The following is a 15,449-nucleotide window of genomic DNA, read 5'->3' on the forward strand; positions in this document are numbered from 1 at the left end:
AAAATTGAGCCATGAGCATTCCGAGGAATAAAGGCACGTAAGTTAAAAGTGAGGGAGCTGCACTCAATCAAATGGCGATGTATACTACTTGCTGCATGGATGGCGACGAATGCCGGGAAATGAAGCCATTCGCGGGACGGCGCGTGAGCACGTGACCGGCACGCGCGCGGAAGACGGGCGCTGATTGATTCCTCGCCCGGGAGGCAACACTAAGCAAGATTCCCCTCCGTTGATTCTCGTCGGATCGCCGGACTGTCTTCGTCCTCCTTTGCCTGTGACTCTCTTGTCTCTCTCTCCTCCCCCTCTCTGTCCTCCCCTTTTGTCCTTCCTCGTCCCGTCTCGTCCTACCTTCCATCGCATCGTATCGCGCCACAAGTTCTCGCCGTCTTTCTCTCTATCGCCTGTCCTTTTCTGTCCGACTGATCCAGATTTCGTCCCTGGTTCAGTCGCCTCCAACATCCCAGTTACCCCGCGAAACTCTTTTATGCAATCCGAGCCTACTGCAGTTTTCGACCGTTCTCTTTCGGTAGACCCCTCTTTAGACGTGCCCTTCAATTCTACTCAGCATGGAAATGATTCGCATGGTGAAAACCCAGTCTCTGGGCTTCGCCATCAGAAGTCTGGGGACTCCAGTGTCGGTCATGACTCATGCGATGGCGGCCAGCAGTCGCCCTTGAAGGAGGCTGATCCTACGCTGTTCAACGACACAGTCAGTCACTATGAGCATACCGTCGCTCCGTTGATCCAGAAAGAGGAAAGAGTAAAATCTAGGAAGAAGCAGCCGTCCAGCTACTCGGGCTTGTCCCTGGAAGCCTTCCCCAATGGTATGTCATCCCGTTATCTCGGGCTCTGATCGTCATGTTAATGATCTTCCGACAGAGGTTCTGACGCACATCCTGTCGCATCTGCCTCCCCCTTCTCTGTCCTCGATGGCCCTGGTGTCTCGCCATTTTCATGGTCTCGTTACGACACCTCACGCATGGAGAATTGCTTTTTCTCGCTACTTCCCCGGCCCCTACACTGTCGAGGATGGCGCGTGGCTTTCTGCAGCGAAGTCGTCGGAAACGGTGACGTCTGATAAGCGGTATTTCTCCAGGCTGACTGCGCTGGCATCCTGGAGGAGTGAATATATTATGAGAACCCGCTTGCTCCGATCGCTCTCCAGAGGCAAGCCGGCGCAGTTCGAACCGTCCAAGAAAACTGGTACGGTGCGAGCGGCTAGCGTCCGGAATGGCAGCGCCGTAGCCACCTATACCTCACAGCTTCTGTACCCTGTCAACCACTTGCACGGCTCCTTCGGATCGGAAGTCAAGAAGAAGGAACCTCTCTTCATCCATGGCGCTTCGGAGCAAGGCTTCGCGTCAGCTAGTGATCCCGCAACGGTGAAAGTCGGTACATGGGGCCTGTCTGACCACCAATTCTTCCGACACTTTGCAGACCTTTTTCCCGGAGATGCAGAGTATGGACTAGGCTCTGGTGATCATGTTGGAGCTCCTAACCGCATGGATGTTAGTCAGCCCTATGGCATGATCTACGGTGAAGCATGTCCTCAAGGTCGTACATACTTCATCTCAACCACGGAGCAACGCGGGAGGTTCTTGGGTATCGCGGATTCCAGTTCGCAGCCTAGTCTAGGAATCCCCGCGCTCAACTTGATTGCGACCGGTGTTACTGCGGTGTGGATTGCTAAGTCCTCTAACATCCTTAAGATGACCGGCGGTCTGGTCGCGATGCTGTCAGGCTCCTCTACCGGAGTGCTCACATCCTATGCCCTTGGTCCTCACCCTACCTATGAAAAAAGGTACGAGAGGGGCCAAGTGACTGCTAGATGGGTGCTGTGTCCTGGTGTCCCTATCATTTCCATCTCGGTTGATGATAGCTATTCCCCGAAACGTCATACCCGTCGGCGGATCTGGGCGACCGTCCTGAACGCCTTGGGTGAGGTCTTCTACCTCTCTGACCTCCCACAACAGCCTGATGTGCCTACCACCAAGCTGTCTCCTGAGGAATATGAGCAGCTTGCTTGGAAGACGGGCAGAAGTGTTCGTTGGGAGCTTGTTGAGTTAAGCCGACGCATTGCACGGCTTGATCCATTCAGTCGTGATTCGGTCGATGGCAGCTATAGCCCTCGGTCGTCGTCGGATGCCATGAAGCTCAACGAGGAACAGGTAGCTGCAGAGACAAAGGAGATTGAGCGCTTCCTGTCCTTCAAGCCCAAGCATTTCCGGAAGGTATGCGAGGGATGGGACATGAGACGTGAATTGAAGGTTGATTTCGCTGGAGACGATGGTCACGGAGCCGGCGAATCGTTTCTGGTGATTAACCGGGGTGTGGGAGATGACGAGAAAGCTTCGATCCGCAGATACACGAGAAAGATGACTAGACATGGTGCATCGTTGTCAATTCATGGATCTCACAACGTGGAGAACGTGCCTGTACCGTCCATCTTTGGTGGTCCTGTCAAGTCTCCTATCCTCTCTTCTGTGAGCAGCTCAAGTAGTACCGCTCCATCTCGCGCTTCCAGTGGATTGAGTGAGACGGTCTGCTCCATTTCGAACACCGAATGGCGCATTACGGATTTCGACTTTAGTGACAGAAAGTCGGTCCAGATCACTACGAGTGCTTTGGACCTCTCGACCTATGCTCTATTGACAATCGATGAAGATCCTCTCATCGGTATGTCGGGCACCTCCGCACTCTCCTCCGCCACGTCTTCGCCTCTTCCGCATATGAAGCAATCGCCTGGCAATGCAGAAGTGCCTGGTCAGCGAGGACGCTACTTGGCTGTGGGTACAGCCGCGGGAACGGTCTTTGTATGGGACATCCGGTCACCCACGTCAAAGAATGCTGAAGTCATCAATCACGTTTCGCCAATTCGAATTATTCAAACTGAATCTCCTCAAGTTTCCTGCGTCGCTTTGACCTCGCTGTACTTAGTCCATGGTGGAAATGATGGCCTAGTGCAGGCCTGGGATCCCCTCGCCTCCTCGACTCGTCCAATCCGGACCATCAACTCACGATTTTCTACCCGCGCGCGCCGTCGACTTGTTCAAGCCGAGGCATCAATCCACGGTGTTGGCAACAACTATTATGCCACAGGCGCTATCTGCCTTGATCCCGATCCAACCGTTCTACGGGGTATGGTCGCCCTAGGAACCCACCTGCGCTACTGGTCCTACAGCTCCTCCGGCGCCGACCAATACAAGTCCAGCAAGCGTCGGCTCCGTCGCGGTCTTAGGGGTATCAACTCCACCCCAGAAGGTCAGCGCTTCAACACCAGCGGCCGCGGTGCACTCAAGGACTACATCGAAGATGAGAAGGTTGAAATGGAACGCCAAAAGATTGCCGACGAAAAGGAGCGTGCCCACCTCAGCCACCGCTTTGGCGTCGACCTTCTCGGCCCAGACGTCGACGAAGAGCAGCTTCTTGCCTACGCTCAACTCCTCAGCCAAGAGGCCTACTCCAGCGAAGCCCACAAACGCGGTGAAGCAATCGAGAGCTCAGCAGTGAGCACCTCGCCCAGCGACACCATTGGGCCAAACGACAGCTCTGTCGCACCCGATGAGCTATCCTCTGCATCGTCGCCTTACGAAGATTTCGCGGATGGCGACCTCGATCCCGATATCGCTGAAGCCATCCGCCTTAGTCTCCTCGAGGACAACAAGCCCAACACCGACCTGGACACAGACGCTGGTCCCTTCGACCCACCTTCCCCATCTCTGTCAGGCCCAGCCGTCGCAGAAAGCAGTCGCCAACAAGAGATCGATGATCTCGAGTTCGCAATCCAGCTAAGTCTCGCAGAAGCAGAGAGTCAATCAGGCCAGCACCACCCAACAGAGGAATACCCGGCACTGTCACCGTGGGCGCAGCCATCTCCTGCTGGGAATGACAAAGGGAAGGGTCGCGCTTAGCCCAAGGTTTTTGTTCCTGAATGATATGATAGACATATCTATCCATACATTTGTGCTATTTGTTGATATCATTGTTGTTGTTGTTATTGTATGTTATCTATTGCGATGTGCTTACACTGTTAATGCTGTGTTGCGTAATACATAACTTGTGTATGGTATATCCGTTAGTTAGTCGGTTCATAATCAGTTGAAGAGGTTAAGATATTTCTATCGGGTTTGATATCGTGTAGGTTTTTCTTGGTTCTGGTCATTTAAAACCGCAGAATGATTCAGCTTGTACTGCTAGTATATCATCGCATTGATGAGTGGGACTAAGTACTCTCTTTTGAGCGAGAAATTATAAGTTCAATTATTTCAGCGTCTGCGTTAGGGAGTAGGACAGAGCATACTAATATATAGTTAGAGGAAAGGAGCTGACGACTCAGCGATTCAGATACGGCCAAATCACCTGACGCGAAACCGACCATAAGATACGACATGAAAAATCACAAGAACAGTCGAGGTAATAGTTCCATTACGGCAAAGCCGTACTACAGAAACAACGCAAAAAGGTATATATACAGCACGTAGATGTATTAAACGTCGTCGAAATCATATCCCGAGTCAAACTGCCCACTGCCACTTGGCTCTATTCAGGGGACCTCACTCTATACACGTGGAACAACCCCTCCATCTTGGGGGCAAAAGGTCATGGTCATAATTGGCAAGAACAGGTTCACCGGGAACAGTATGGGGAAAGAATCTAATCAGAAAAATAGGTGATGCAGAATGGAAAGTGGAAGAACAAAAGGTCTAAGGCAAGCAGATCTACAGCATGAAGACGGCGAACAGAGTGGCACCGGTCAACACACCCATGAAGGGGGCAGACAGGGCGCTGCTTCCCGAGGTAGATGAGTCGGAGCTGGAGGAGCCCGAGCTGGAGCTGGAGCTGGAGCTCGAGGTGCTGGAGCTGCTGTTGGAGCTGCTGGTGAGGGAAGTGGAGTTGCCGGGGGTGTTGGACTCATCGCTGGACAGGACCTTGTACTTGACGCTGGAGACCTTGTTGCCGTTGTAGTCGTAGATGGTCTGGGGGATGGTGGTGGCAGACACGGCAACGAGGCTGCCGACGGTGGCGTTGGTGTAGCCGTTCTTGATCCAGTCAGCGACCTTGGAGGGAACGGTAGGCAGGTCCCAAGAGTTCAGGAAGGTGTTGTTGGTGATCAGGGAAGAGCTGCAGGTCACAGCCTCCTTGGAGGTCTGGGATGAGTTGGAGGACTCAATGCTGCTCATGTCCAACTTGTTGTACTGCTTCTGAAGGTTCTCAAAGTCGACCAACAGGGTGGCAGTGTCGCTGCTGTTGATGGCCACGAGACCGTAGTCGTTGGCTTCCTGGGTCCACTCGTAGACCAGACCACCGGAGAAGACCTGGTCCATCTCGCTGCCGTAGAGGGCCTGCACCTCGGTGAAGACACGGGGCTGGACGGCGTTGCAACCGTACTCGGAGAAAAAAACGGGCAGGGAGGCGTTCGAGAAGTCCTCAGTCAGGACGTCGTAGCCGGAAGCCTTGTAGGAAGATTCGCCGCACCAAGAGTAGGAGTTAAGACCAAAGAAGTCGGAGCGAGAGCTGGTCGAGTTCTCCAGGTTGCACTCGAAGTAGTCAAGGGTGTCCATGAGGATAGGGCGCACATCAGCAGCGGAGTAACCCACAGGGATGGAGCGGTTGACGTTGGTGGAGATGTAGTCCTTCATATCACGGACGACGGCCTGAAGAAAGGATCAGCAAGAAAGCTCACCCACACTGCTTAAGAGCGACAATGAACATACACGAACGTAAGCAGGGGCCTCGTAGACACTCTGCTCGTTAATAACCTCGTTACCGGCAAAGAAACCCAGGGTGTTGGGGAAGTTCTTGAAGGCCTCGATGACACCGAAGACCTGCTCGTAGTAGACCGAGTTGTAGGTGCTCGAAGGGTTGGTGCGGTCGAGCGAACCACCGGACAGAGGGGAGTTCACGTCGAGAATCATGTAGATACCGGCACCGTTGAAGATGGAGGCGCACTTGCTGTGGTCGACATTGGGAGACAGGTTGTACACACGGATAGTGTTGATCTGAACGGGTCCCCACGGTTAGCGGGGACAGCAAGAGAGAGCCAGCAAAGAGGAGATCCTTACACCCAGGTTCTGCATAAGAGCAGCATCGCGCAAGCAGGCATCTGCATCACTCAGGGGGTCCTCGGTGGCACTGAAGCCAGAAGAACCACCGGGCTGGTAGCTGTTGCGCAAAGCGAGCATACAGTCAGCATATGGACTTTCCTCACAAAAAGTAATATTTTTGGCAATGAGAGGATGCTTACTCGACACCCAGGATCTGGAAGCGATCACCAGTCTTGCTGTTGACAAAGTCCTTGCCCTTGACTTCGATGGGAGTGACAGCATTGGCGGTGGTCGCAAAAGCGCAAGCCGCGGCGAACAGTTGAGTGTATGTCTATACCAGACCGTCAGTCAGCAATCGAATCATTCCATGATCGCAAACTGCTACTATCGGTATAGTACTCACGGGGAACATTTTGCGACGAGTTCAGGAGTGACAGGTATCGACTCTTGACAAGGCTATATAGTATATCGAAGAAGGAGAAAAGAGAGGATGGAGTCTTCCACAGGAAGACCCGAAAAAGCAACGATTGGTATAGTATATAAAAAAAGAGTGACGTGGGAATAGAAACCCAAAACAAGGTAGCTAAGGAAGGAAAGCGCGCGGGGGGCAGAGAGGCTGAACAGGGAAGCACGAGAAGAAGAAAGAAGCCGGAGTGAGACATGCTGATGGCTATAAAAAAATCAAGGCAGGAGTCGGTCTTTGGTCCTTTACCCCCCCCAAAGAGACCCTCAGGGACCAACAGGAGGCAGCCAATCTCCCAGTGATTCGAGATTGATTGAAACGGCCAATGAAGTGGGGGTCGCATAGTACCGCTAATCTCCGCTACTCGCCAATAGCCCCGTTGCTTCAGGTTTAATTGGCCTGCACTCGCCCCATCAGCTCGACGGCGTGCCTCAGACCAGCCAATTTCAGGGCCGATCCTGGTTGTTCCCTTTTCCCTTGTCCCTTAGAGACCCTGTTAGTACTGTTAGTACTGTTAGTACTGTTAGTACTGTTAGTACCCTGGCACCCTCACGCTACTAAGAGGGTCGCCCAAGATGAAAAGAGGATGAGCTGATTACGCATGTCTTGTTTGTTGGCTTGGTTCAATTCCGTTTCGGAGCTGCTTTAGTACAGACAAATGTATAACCGTGCACACCACAACTAACTACCACCAACTACTTATAAACACATCACCACACAGCTCACCGCTCCCCATACTGCATACATTTCATGTTCGCTTGTTTCACATCAAACAAATCATCGTTTTCGGCTCAAGTGACTCGTGCACTCTCAACTACTACATGTTCGTGCGTCTAAGAATACATACCCGGGTTTTCATCCCATCGTGAGAAAACCTCGGGAAGAAGTTATTACCGGCCCCAGTGACTCGGATCATTTGCCGTCCGTTCAGGCCCGGTCGAGAATAAGAAAAAGGTGAGGTGAAGAAACAACACAGTGATGGCGCCGAAAAATTCCAAAAATGTCCGCCCGGTCGGCGGCCAAGACACAATGCACATATACAGGGAAATCTGGAAAGGAAATGATGCGGAAGTACATGGGTAAACGGAGAGGGGAGAAGCGTGACTGGCAGACGGACACCGATTTCCGATGATTCCGTCACTGCCAGAGGACCAGGCCACGGCCCAGCGTGAACCGGTTATTATAGAAGACACACACGTTCAAGGCCAAGGTTCTGATGCGGAGAAAGGGCGGGTGGGTGAACGGAGCAAGAGGGAGAGAGATGGGGAGGCCGGGGATCAGAAGTCATGGTGGAATCGAATTTACTCGACTCCGTGGCTCTCCGGGGCAGCGCTCTCGCCGGTGAACGAGCCGAGCTTCAGGCCGGAGTCCAGAGCGACCATCTCGGCCAGAATCTCGAGCACCTCCTTGGGCACGGTCTTGTCGTAGATGGAGATCAGGTCCTTAGGCTGGGGGTAGACCTTGAGCGCCTTGTAGAAGCACAGGGCAGCCTCAATGGGTTCTGTAATACAGTTGGTATGTGAATTGCCAATGCATAGAAGGTGTAGGGGACGTGTTCGAAGCGCGTCATGTCGGGGGATGCATACCTTCGGCAACAAGAGACTCTCCCTGAGCAACCTGGCTCATGAAGTAGGCCTCCTTCTCCTCCAGGTCCGTGGGGAAACCCTCGTCCTTGGCCTGCTGCACAACCTTCTTGATGACCTCGCGCTGCATGGCACCCTGGGCCTCAGCCTCCTCCTTGACAGCCCTTGCCATGCGGCGGTTGTTCCTCTTGAGAGCTTTGCGGAACTCCGGGTCGGTCTGTCTCTTGTGGTCAAAGTAGACGGCGTAGGCTAGAAAGGGCAATGAAGGCGATCAGCATCTTAGTTGGGAGAACTTCGGTATATGGTTCCGTGGATGGCCGGGCTGGTGTCCTTACCCAGAAGGCCGGTGACGATTGTGCCGGCAGTAGCGGCAATCAAGGTCGACGTCCTCATGATGAAAGTTGGATGGAGTGTGAAAATGGGGAAGAGACGGAAGCGGCGAAAGGGAAAGTCCACCAAGGAGAGGGAACTAGACGACGTCGAGGGGGGAGGGTACGGGAGAGGTTTGAGCTGAAGCAAGACAGGCAAACAAGCGGACGTGAAGAGATGACGGCGATTCTTTTGCTGTCCGGATAATTTTGCCGGGATCAATGTTGTTCCGCCTCGGGGTTTCTGTCCCGCTTGAGCTGCCTCCCATACTCCCCTTCTCTCTATACTTCCTCTCTCTCGCAGCATTCCGCCCCTTCCACGAGATTGCAGGCTCAATCTTTTCTTCTCATAGACTCCTTGCCAGTCATGGAGAGCCGTGGCTTGACCCTTCGCAGCAAGTCGCGCCGGCCCCGCCCCCAGATCAGTGCTCCGAAGCCCATATCCGGCCCTTTGCCGACCAGTAACGGCAGTAAGGGTGCCAGTACTCCAGGCCAAAATACCTCCTCTCCCAGCTCGACATCCCTGGACCGGGCCCCTTCGAAGGGCGCGACCTCTGATCTAGTCAAGCGCCGTTATTCCACTCGTTTTAATCAGGTCCCCGACTTCGATGTCAGCGCTCCGCCGGTGCCGGGCCTGCCCAAGGCACCAGCCACGTATGGCGGGCTCAGCCCACCCGAGACGAGTCGCAGACCGTCCACAGAGTCTTCTGGTCCCCCCAAGGTGGACTTAAATGCCCTTCGCGATCCCAGCCTCCCAGTTGACAAGTGTGAGTGACGCCCGACATATGTCCCCGCGGACTCCCCAATCCCACGGGTGCTAACGTGGCACCAATCTACGTCAGACGTTGCCAACCTGCTCGCCAATGCCTCGGAAGAGGAAATCGAGGCATACCAGAAGAGTCTTCGGAAGGTCAAAAACCGAACTTCGACCGATCTGCAGCAAAATGTTTACCAGAACCGCACTCAATTCATCAAGATCAGTAAGGAGGCGGAGAAGCTTAAAGGAGAAATGCGGACCCTCCGCACTCTGATGGCGGAGCTTACCACGGCGCTCGGACAGACCACCATCGGCAACACCCCGAATCCCATGTCCCCAGCCGTTGACGAGTACATGCCGAAACGCAATGCCAACCGCAGTTCTGTCGCTAATCTGGAGAGTATGTGGAACGTCCAGCTCCAGACCCTCTGGAAGACGGTGGAAGGCTCTCAGAAGTTCCTACCGGTGGTTCCCGGTCGACACATCGTGATGGAGACGGGACATTGGGTGGAACTGGACTCTGCAACCTGGAAGCCCAGGCGACCAGTTCACATAGTGCTGCTCAACGACCACCTGCTGATCGCGGCGAAGAAGCGCAAGCGGGTGGACCAGAGCAGCCATCGCGGGCCGGTTCCCACCAAGCTGGTCGCAGAAGAGTGCTGGCCCTTACAAGACGTTGATATGATCGACCTTGGTGCCAATCTCTCCGCGGGAGTCGCTCGAGATGAAGCCGAAGACCGGGGAATAGCAAATGCGATCAACGTCCGCGTCGGCGGAAAACCGTTTACCTATCGCCATGACAAGCGCGACAGCTCGGCTAAAGGGGAGCTGCTCGCGACCTTCCGGAAGACCGTCGAGGATCTCCGACGTACGCTCCGCTCAGAGACTGAGGCCGCAAGCAAGTCCACCGAGTCATTTGGCTACTTGGGCGTCCGGCGCCCTTCCCATTCCCCCATGCCGGATCAGTACGACGGCGGCGAGAGCACCCGCGACAAGCCGGAGGTGCGTATTGATGTGGACGGAAAGCAACAGAATCTTCGCTGGGTTGACGGGCAGGTGGACGAGCTGGATATTGACATTGCCCTGCAGCGGTTTGAAGAGGCAGTGGCCAACGTCGAGCGGCTTCGCAAGCTCGCCAAGGGCCTGAAGGGCAACGCGATCGCGCAGGACGTGATCAACACGAAGGTCGACGAGCGTGCAGCCACCTTGGCGGAGGTTATCCTGCGAGCGCTCGTGGATACCCACTCGTTTCCTGTGTCCACCAAAACCAGAGTCTCCTGGCTCACGCGGTTGGGATTCGAAGATCAAGCCCGGGAAGCTTTCTTGAAAACCCGCTCGGAAATCGTCTCCAAACGGATTCGGTATGTCTCCCCGTACTACTCGATCAGCAGCACGAACAACTAACCTTCTGCAGTGCCTGCGTCTTTGAGGGTGACCTCCCCCTATACATTTTTCAGATCTCCTACGTGTACTTCACGTTGATTAAGAACACCATTAGCATCTACCAACAGTGCTTTCCGCCAGTCATGTCCAGTGCCAGCATCCGCTGGGCTAAACATCACCTCGACGGCTTCAATGCCCTGCTCACCCGCCAACTCAGCAGCGTCCAACGCGGCACGACTGTCTGGCAGAAATGCATTGACATTGTACACGAGCAAGCCGATCAGCTGACCGAGGTGGGCGTTGACTTTACCGATCTCGTCGCAAAGGACTTGGAGACAGGCGAGGAGTTCACCGAGCGACCGCAGATGACACGGTCTGAGTCCCTTATTTCTGGGTTAGCAGACACTGCAGCGGCAGCTGCAATTATCTAAGTGACGCGTGTATATTGTTTATTTTTCTGTTCATTACCACTAGCCTCAGGAGGCTACATTTGATGATGTGTGTTCTGCGTCGCCTGTTTGTGCACTTTATTATGCTCAGTCTGTTTGACATGGACCCCACGCGAGTGCTCCAGAATGGCTCTATGTTCGTGTCTTCTATTCTGTATTCTTTAGATGTTATATTCATACCCATGAACGCCGAGCTTAGTCGTGTATATGGCGCTATACTACCGTTCAACGGATCCGTGTATACCCGCACAAATTTCACCTCTCTTGAATGGAAAACTTGCAATCGACAAGATTGAGAAAGCACTACAAGCAGAGATATGCAGATGCTTGTCCTTCGAGCTACCTGCACCATGTTACTGAAGCGGGGATAGAGACTAAGATCTCCGAAGTCGGCATCGAGCCAATCCCGGGCACGTGTGATCACGTGAAGATAGACTGCTCATTGATGTCTCCCTCGAAGTCGAGCTGCCAACTGAACTGATCACTCCACATTCATTGTTGGTGTCAGTGGATGCTATATCTAGCATGACTCGCTACTTGTCCGAAAACAGTGTGGCTAGTATGCTGGCAGCCATCTCACGGCGGATGACTAGGACACGATCTGACGTCAGATACCTGAGACGATAGTCTACACGATGGTATCTTCATTGCTTGTCACCAGAAACAACTACTTCATGAAAACCTACGAGGTGAATACTCCCTCTCACCAGCAACTGAAAGCACAGCTGATAACAAATGCTTTCAACAACATGAAGTGGGCATGGCAGGACACAGTTCCACCTCGGCCCCAAATCTAGAAGCCGAGCGGCGGACCCCAACAGTTTCGGCTACAAAATCCGCGTGAAACTCCGAACGATAAGCAGCGGACGAAGATTATTGCGTGCAGACTCAACAGCAAGTGGGTTCATCCCCTCTATTGGCTCCCTTCTGGGGCTCCTTGCTTCTTTTTTTCGTCTGTCGCTTTTTTATCCGATCTAATCTTTCTTCCTCCCTTCAATCAGTACAATCTCTCCCCCGCGCGACATCAATCAATCAACATGGGACTCACTAATGGTCAATCTATACAAGGGTGAGTATCGCTCCCGAGCCTTTATCCGCGGCTACTTGTAACCCTAAGTAATGCTCACATCCAACGTGGCTCGCGCAGGCAAGATGCGGAACACCAGGCCCTCCCATTGACAGCCCTTCCCTCTCTGCCCTTGTTCGTGCAGGCAAATGCCTTTGCGCAGAACACTCCCGACAAGATTGCCGTCGTGGACGCCACCAAAGGGCAGGAATTCACCTATGGACAACTGCTAGCCGATGCGGTCGCCCTGAAGAAGGTCATTTTGGAGGAGCTAGGCCTCACCGAAGTCGGAAACCTAGAAGAGCGCCGCATCGCCTTCCTGACGCCCAACGGCTACGACTACGTGGTTACGCAATGGGCCGTCTGGGCCGCGGGGGGTGTCACCGTCCCTCTCTGTATGTCCACACCATCCCTACACTATCACAAGCATCAGACAACTTCAACCCAGCAATTGCGCCTCACTAGACACGACAAACACTAACCTCACCAAACCCAAGGCACCACCCACCCCGTCAAAGAGCTCCTCTACACAATCGGAGACTCCGACCCCTCCCTGATTTTCCTGCACCCAACATTCGCGCACTTCGAGACCCCCCTGAAGGAAAGCATCAGTAAACCGATCCCCTTCAAACCCCTCACTCCCCACCAGCAAACCACCACCGCAATCACCCTCCCAACCATCAGCCCAATCTCATTCCTGAACCACCGTGCCCTCATGATCTACACCTCCGGCACAACCAGCAACCCGAAGGGCTGCGTAACCACACACAAGAACATCACCTTCCAAGCGCAATGCCTGATCGAAGCGTGGAAATACAACCCCAGTGACCGACTCATCCACGTGCTCCCCCTCCACCACATCCACGGCATCATCAACGGCCTCACAGCCAGTCTCCTCAGCGGCGTCACCGTCGAAATGCACCCGAAATTCGACCCCGCCACGATCTGGACCCGCTGGCGCGAAGGCGGCTCCACCATGTTCATGGCCGTGCCCACCATCTACTCCCGCCTCATCGACTACTTCGAAACCCACCTGCGAGGCACCGAGCACGAAACCGCCGCCCGCTCTGGCGCCCAGTCCCTCCGTCTTATGGTCAGCGGGTCCGCGGCACTGCCGACCCCGGTTAAGAGCAAGTTCGCCGCCATTACGGGACAGGTTCTTCTCGAGCGGTTTGGAATGACTGAGATCGGCATGGCGATTAGCTGTGGCTTGGAGACGGAGAAGCGCATTGACGGGAGCGTGGGGTGGCCGTTGCCGGGTGTGCAGGTGCGGTTGACGGATAAGGAGAGTGGGAAGGTGGTCGATGCGGTGGATGAGGATGGGATGATTGAGATCAAGGGTGACAATGTCTTCATTGAGTATTGGCGTAAGCCGGAGGCTACGAAGAAGGAGTTTACTGAGGATGGATGGTTCAAGACTGGGGATGTGGCGAGACGGGATGCGCAGGGCGCGTATTTTATTCAGGGTCGTGCGTCTGTTGACTTGATTAAGTCTGGGGGGTATAAGATCTCGGCGTTGGAGGTGGAGAGGAAGATGCTGGGACTGGATGCTATCCAGGAGGTGGCGGTTGTGGGGTTGGCGGATGAGGAATGGGGACAGCGTGTGGCTGCCGTAGTTAAGCAGCGGTCTGGGGTAAGTTTATCTTGTTTGATGTTTCTATTGTTACGGGTTGAGAGAGTGCATGCTAATATTGATATAGACGGAACCCCTGGAACTGGCGAGTCTGCGTGCGCAGCTCAAGCAGGAGATGGCGCCTTACAAGGTGCCGACGGTATTGAAGTTGGTGGAAGCGATTGAACGTAATGCCATGGGCAAAGTGAACAAGAAGACGCTGGTGCAGAAATATTGGCCGAAGCTGGCCTAGCCTAACCTAGAGATAATTATAATACCACATAGAGTCCACTAACAACTGAACGAATGCATGAATGTCATGGGTCGATCTCTCTTCTCAAAAATCGCGCCGCCGTCTCATACGCTATGTTCTTCTGTTCCAATCCATTCGCATCAAGTTTCCTATACTTATCCCAAGCATGACCTACGCCAGGCATCTCCTGATAAAACACTGTTGGCAATGCTGTCGGATCCCGACGCCTAGCATATATCAACCCAGCTGCCAACGTGCTAGTGTCCGCGGTCCACGGATCCCCTTCAGCTGTAATGAAAAGCAACCTTCGCGGAAATCTAGTCTCGTCCTGCTGGCGAATAGGCGAAAGCCTCGGATCTTCCACGATGTTAGGACGGTTCCCACGCAAATAAGACTGGACAGTCGACTCCATCACCCATGCTGGCATCACTCCACCCGTCCCCCTTCTCATTTTCCTCCTTATTACCGGTTCCATAAGCTTAATCTTGCGCTTCTCTGGATACGACAAATCCGTGGCCGGATAAAACACAACCGCGGTTTCAAAAGTGTCCCGGGGGGAACTAATAGCCATAGCCAGGGCCAAATTTCCTCCAGCACCGAATCCACAGATAGCCAAGTGGTCGAGATCGTAGTCGTCAGGATGGCGCCTGAGATATTGCAATACGTCCTGGATGTCCTCGAGAGCCGCAGGGTATGGGTACTCCGGGGCGATACGGTACTCAACGTCGAGGACTACGAAGGGGCTATTTTCACGTGCAACAAGGTGAAGGAATTCATCGTCGATGCCATGAGATTTGACGCAGAAGTTCCTGCCGCTGAGATGGATGATGACTGGAGCTGCAGCGCTGTTGGTGTCCATTCCACAGTACCAATTGACGCGTATTTTGCGTCCAGTTTGTCGCGCCTGGACTTCTATGGTCCCCTTGGCATGGGCTGGTCCGCCTTCTGGCATGGGGTAGTGCTTTTCGACCAATCTGCGGTGTTGGCGAATGCGGATGTCAGTCCAACTCCACCAGCGAAGCCGATTTGGGGTGGTTTGGCTCTGTATAGGCTGATTTTGGATGGGCTGGTTTCGGGCGTTCGGGTTCTCGGGGCCCTGGTTTGCCATAGTAAGAGTGATGATGGTGATATAAGATATAACAAGTTGTAGCGAATGAACAAGTACGATAAGTTGATGGAATCAAGAGAAAGGAATGTTGCAGAAGAGATTGGCAAGAAGAGAGAAACCATCGTTCTCTTTATAACCAGGAGATGATGTCTCCAGAACAAGAGAGGAAGGAACTGAGAAGGAGAACGAAGTCGTGACTAAAGATGTCTCTTTTGGGAAGTCATATTGGCCTTGGGACAGGGCTACCGAATTAGGCAACTCAAGATACGTTCCTCCATCTATTTCTCTTTCCTCATCTCTCCTCCCTCTCTCGCGCACACACACAAACACTCGCACGTACATACAAGCATGTACACTCACTGT

The 15,449-nt window shown here is 53.7% G+C and overlaps 6 protein-coding genes across 6 annotated transcripts; 3 read left to right on the top strand and 3 right to left on the bottom strand.

Annotated features, from left to right (window-relative positions):
• The first annotated feature begins 256 nt into the window (after positions 1-256).
• Positions 257-4,106, top strand: BO79DRAFT_288314 (F-box and WD domain protein). Its single transcript, XM_025688668.1, has 2 exons — positions 257-824; positions 880-4,106. Exons 1-2 carry the CDS (start codon positions 485-487, stop codon positions 3,909-3,911), a joined length of 3,372 nt encoding a protein of 1,123 aa, XP_025538421.1. The 5' UTR covers positions 257-484; the 3' UTR covers positions 3,912-4,106.
• Positions 4,107-4,409: 303 nt separating this feature from the next.
• Positions 4,410-6,666, bottom strand: gel2 (1,3-beta-glucanosyltransferase gel2). Its single transcript, XM_025682644.1, has 5 exons — positions 6,448-6,666; positions 6,245-6,375; positions 6,063-6,162; positions 5,715-5,999; positions 4,410-5,654 (listed from the first exon to the last, which is right to left on the bottom strand). Exons 1-5 carry the CDS (start codon positions 6,454-6,456, stop codon positions 4,719-4,721), a joined length of 1,461 nt encoding a protein of 486 aa, XP_025538422.1. The 5' UTR covers positions 6,457-6,666; the 3' UTR covers positions 4,410-4,718.
• A 1,142-nt stretch (positions 6,667-7,808) lies between these two features.
• Positions 7,809-8,483, bottom strand: BO79DRAFT_218795 (TOM complex receptor protein TOM20; the record flags this gene model as incomplete). The annotated part of the gene is made up of 3 exons (XM_025683428.1): positions 7,809-8,008; positions 8,094-8,339; positions 8,426-8,483. 3 exons carry the CDS (start codon positions 8,481-8,483, stop codon positions 7,809-7,811), a joined length of 504 nt encoding a protein of 167 aa, XP_025538423.1.
• A 316-nt stretch (positions 8,484-8,799) lies between these two features.
• On the top strand, positions 8,800-11,035 carry BO79DRAFT_246138 (exocyst subunit EXO84). The gene is made up of 3 exons (XM_025685534.1): positions 8,800-9,225; positions 9,301-10,576; positions 10,630-11,035. Exons 1-3 carry the CDS (start codon positions 8,826-8,828, stop codon positions 11,027-11,029), a joined length of 2,076 nt encoding a protein of 691 aa, XP_025538424.1. The 5' UTR covers positions 8,800-8,825; the 3' UTR covers positions 11,030-11,035.
• A 1,049-nt stretch (positions 11,036-12,084) lies between these two features.
• Positions 12,085-14,046, top strand: BO79DRAFT_246139 (acyl-CoA synthetase; the record flags this gene model as incomplete). The annotated part of the gene is made up of 4 exons (XM_025685535.1): positions 12,085-12,116; positions 12,165-12,508; positions 12,611-13,746; positions 13,814-14,046. 4 exons carry the CDS (start codon positions 12,085-12,087, stop codon positions 13,976-13,978), a joined length of 1,677 nt encoding a protein of 558 aa, XP_025538425.1. The 3' UTR covers positions 13,979-14,046.
• BO79DRAFT_218798 (alpha/beta-hydrolase) lies at positions 14,043-15,086 on the bottom strand (the record flags this gene model as incomplete). Its single annotated transcript, XM_025683429.1, has 1 exon — positions 14,043-15,086. One exon carries the CDS (start codon positions 15,084-15,086, stop codon positions 14,043-14,045), a length of 1,044 nt encoding a protein of 347 aa, XP_025538426.1.
• Between the last annotated feature and the right edge of the window lie 363 nt (positions 15,087-15,449).

Source organism: Aspergillus costaricaensis (genome assembly GCF_003184835.1).
Source record: "Aspergillus costaricaensis CBS 115574 unplaced genomic scaffold BO79scaffold_20, whole genome shotgun sequence".
NCBI classification, from domain to species: domain Eukaryota; kingdom Fungi; phylum Ascomycota; class Eurotiomycetes; order Eurotiales; family Aspergillaceae; genus Aspergillus; species Aspergillus costaricensis.

Bases quoted from the DNA above. Each gene is read 5' to 3' on its own strand.
- BO79DRAFT_246138 (XM_025685534.1), top strand. From the start codon at position 8,826: ATGGAGAGCCGTGGCTTGACCCTTCGCAGCAAGTCGCGCCGGCCCCGC. The intron at 9,226-9,300 runs GTGAGTGACGCC...AATCTACGTCAG, and splicing joins CAGCCTCCCAGTTGACAAGT to ACGTTGCCAACCTGCTCGCC. The intron at 10,577-10,629 runs GTATGTCTCCCC...AACCTTCTGCAG, and splicing joins ATCGTCTCCAAACGGATTCG to TGCCTGCGTCTTTGAGGGTG.
- BO79DRAFT_288314 (XM_025688668.1), top strand. From the start codon at position 485: ATGCAATCCGAGCCTACTGCAGTTTTCGACCGTTCTCTTTCGGTAGAC. The intron at 825-879 runs GTATGTCATCCC...ATCTTCCGACAG, and splicing joins CCTGGAAGCCTTCCCCAATG to AGGTTCTGACGCACATCCTG.
- gel2 (XM_025682644.1), bottom strand. The intron at 6,000-6,062 runs GTAAGGATCTCC...GGACCCGTTCAG, and splicing joins CTCTTATGCAGAACCTGGGT to ATCAACACTATCCGTGTGTA. The intron at 5,655-5,714 runs GTATGTTCATTG...TCCTTTCTTCAG, and splicing joins AGGCCCCTGCTTACGTTCGT to GCCGTCGTCCGTGATATGAA.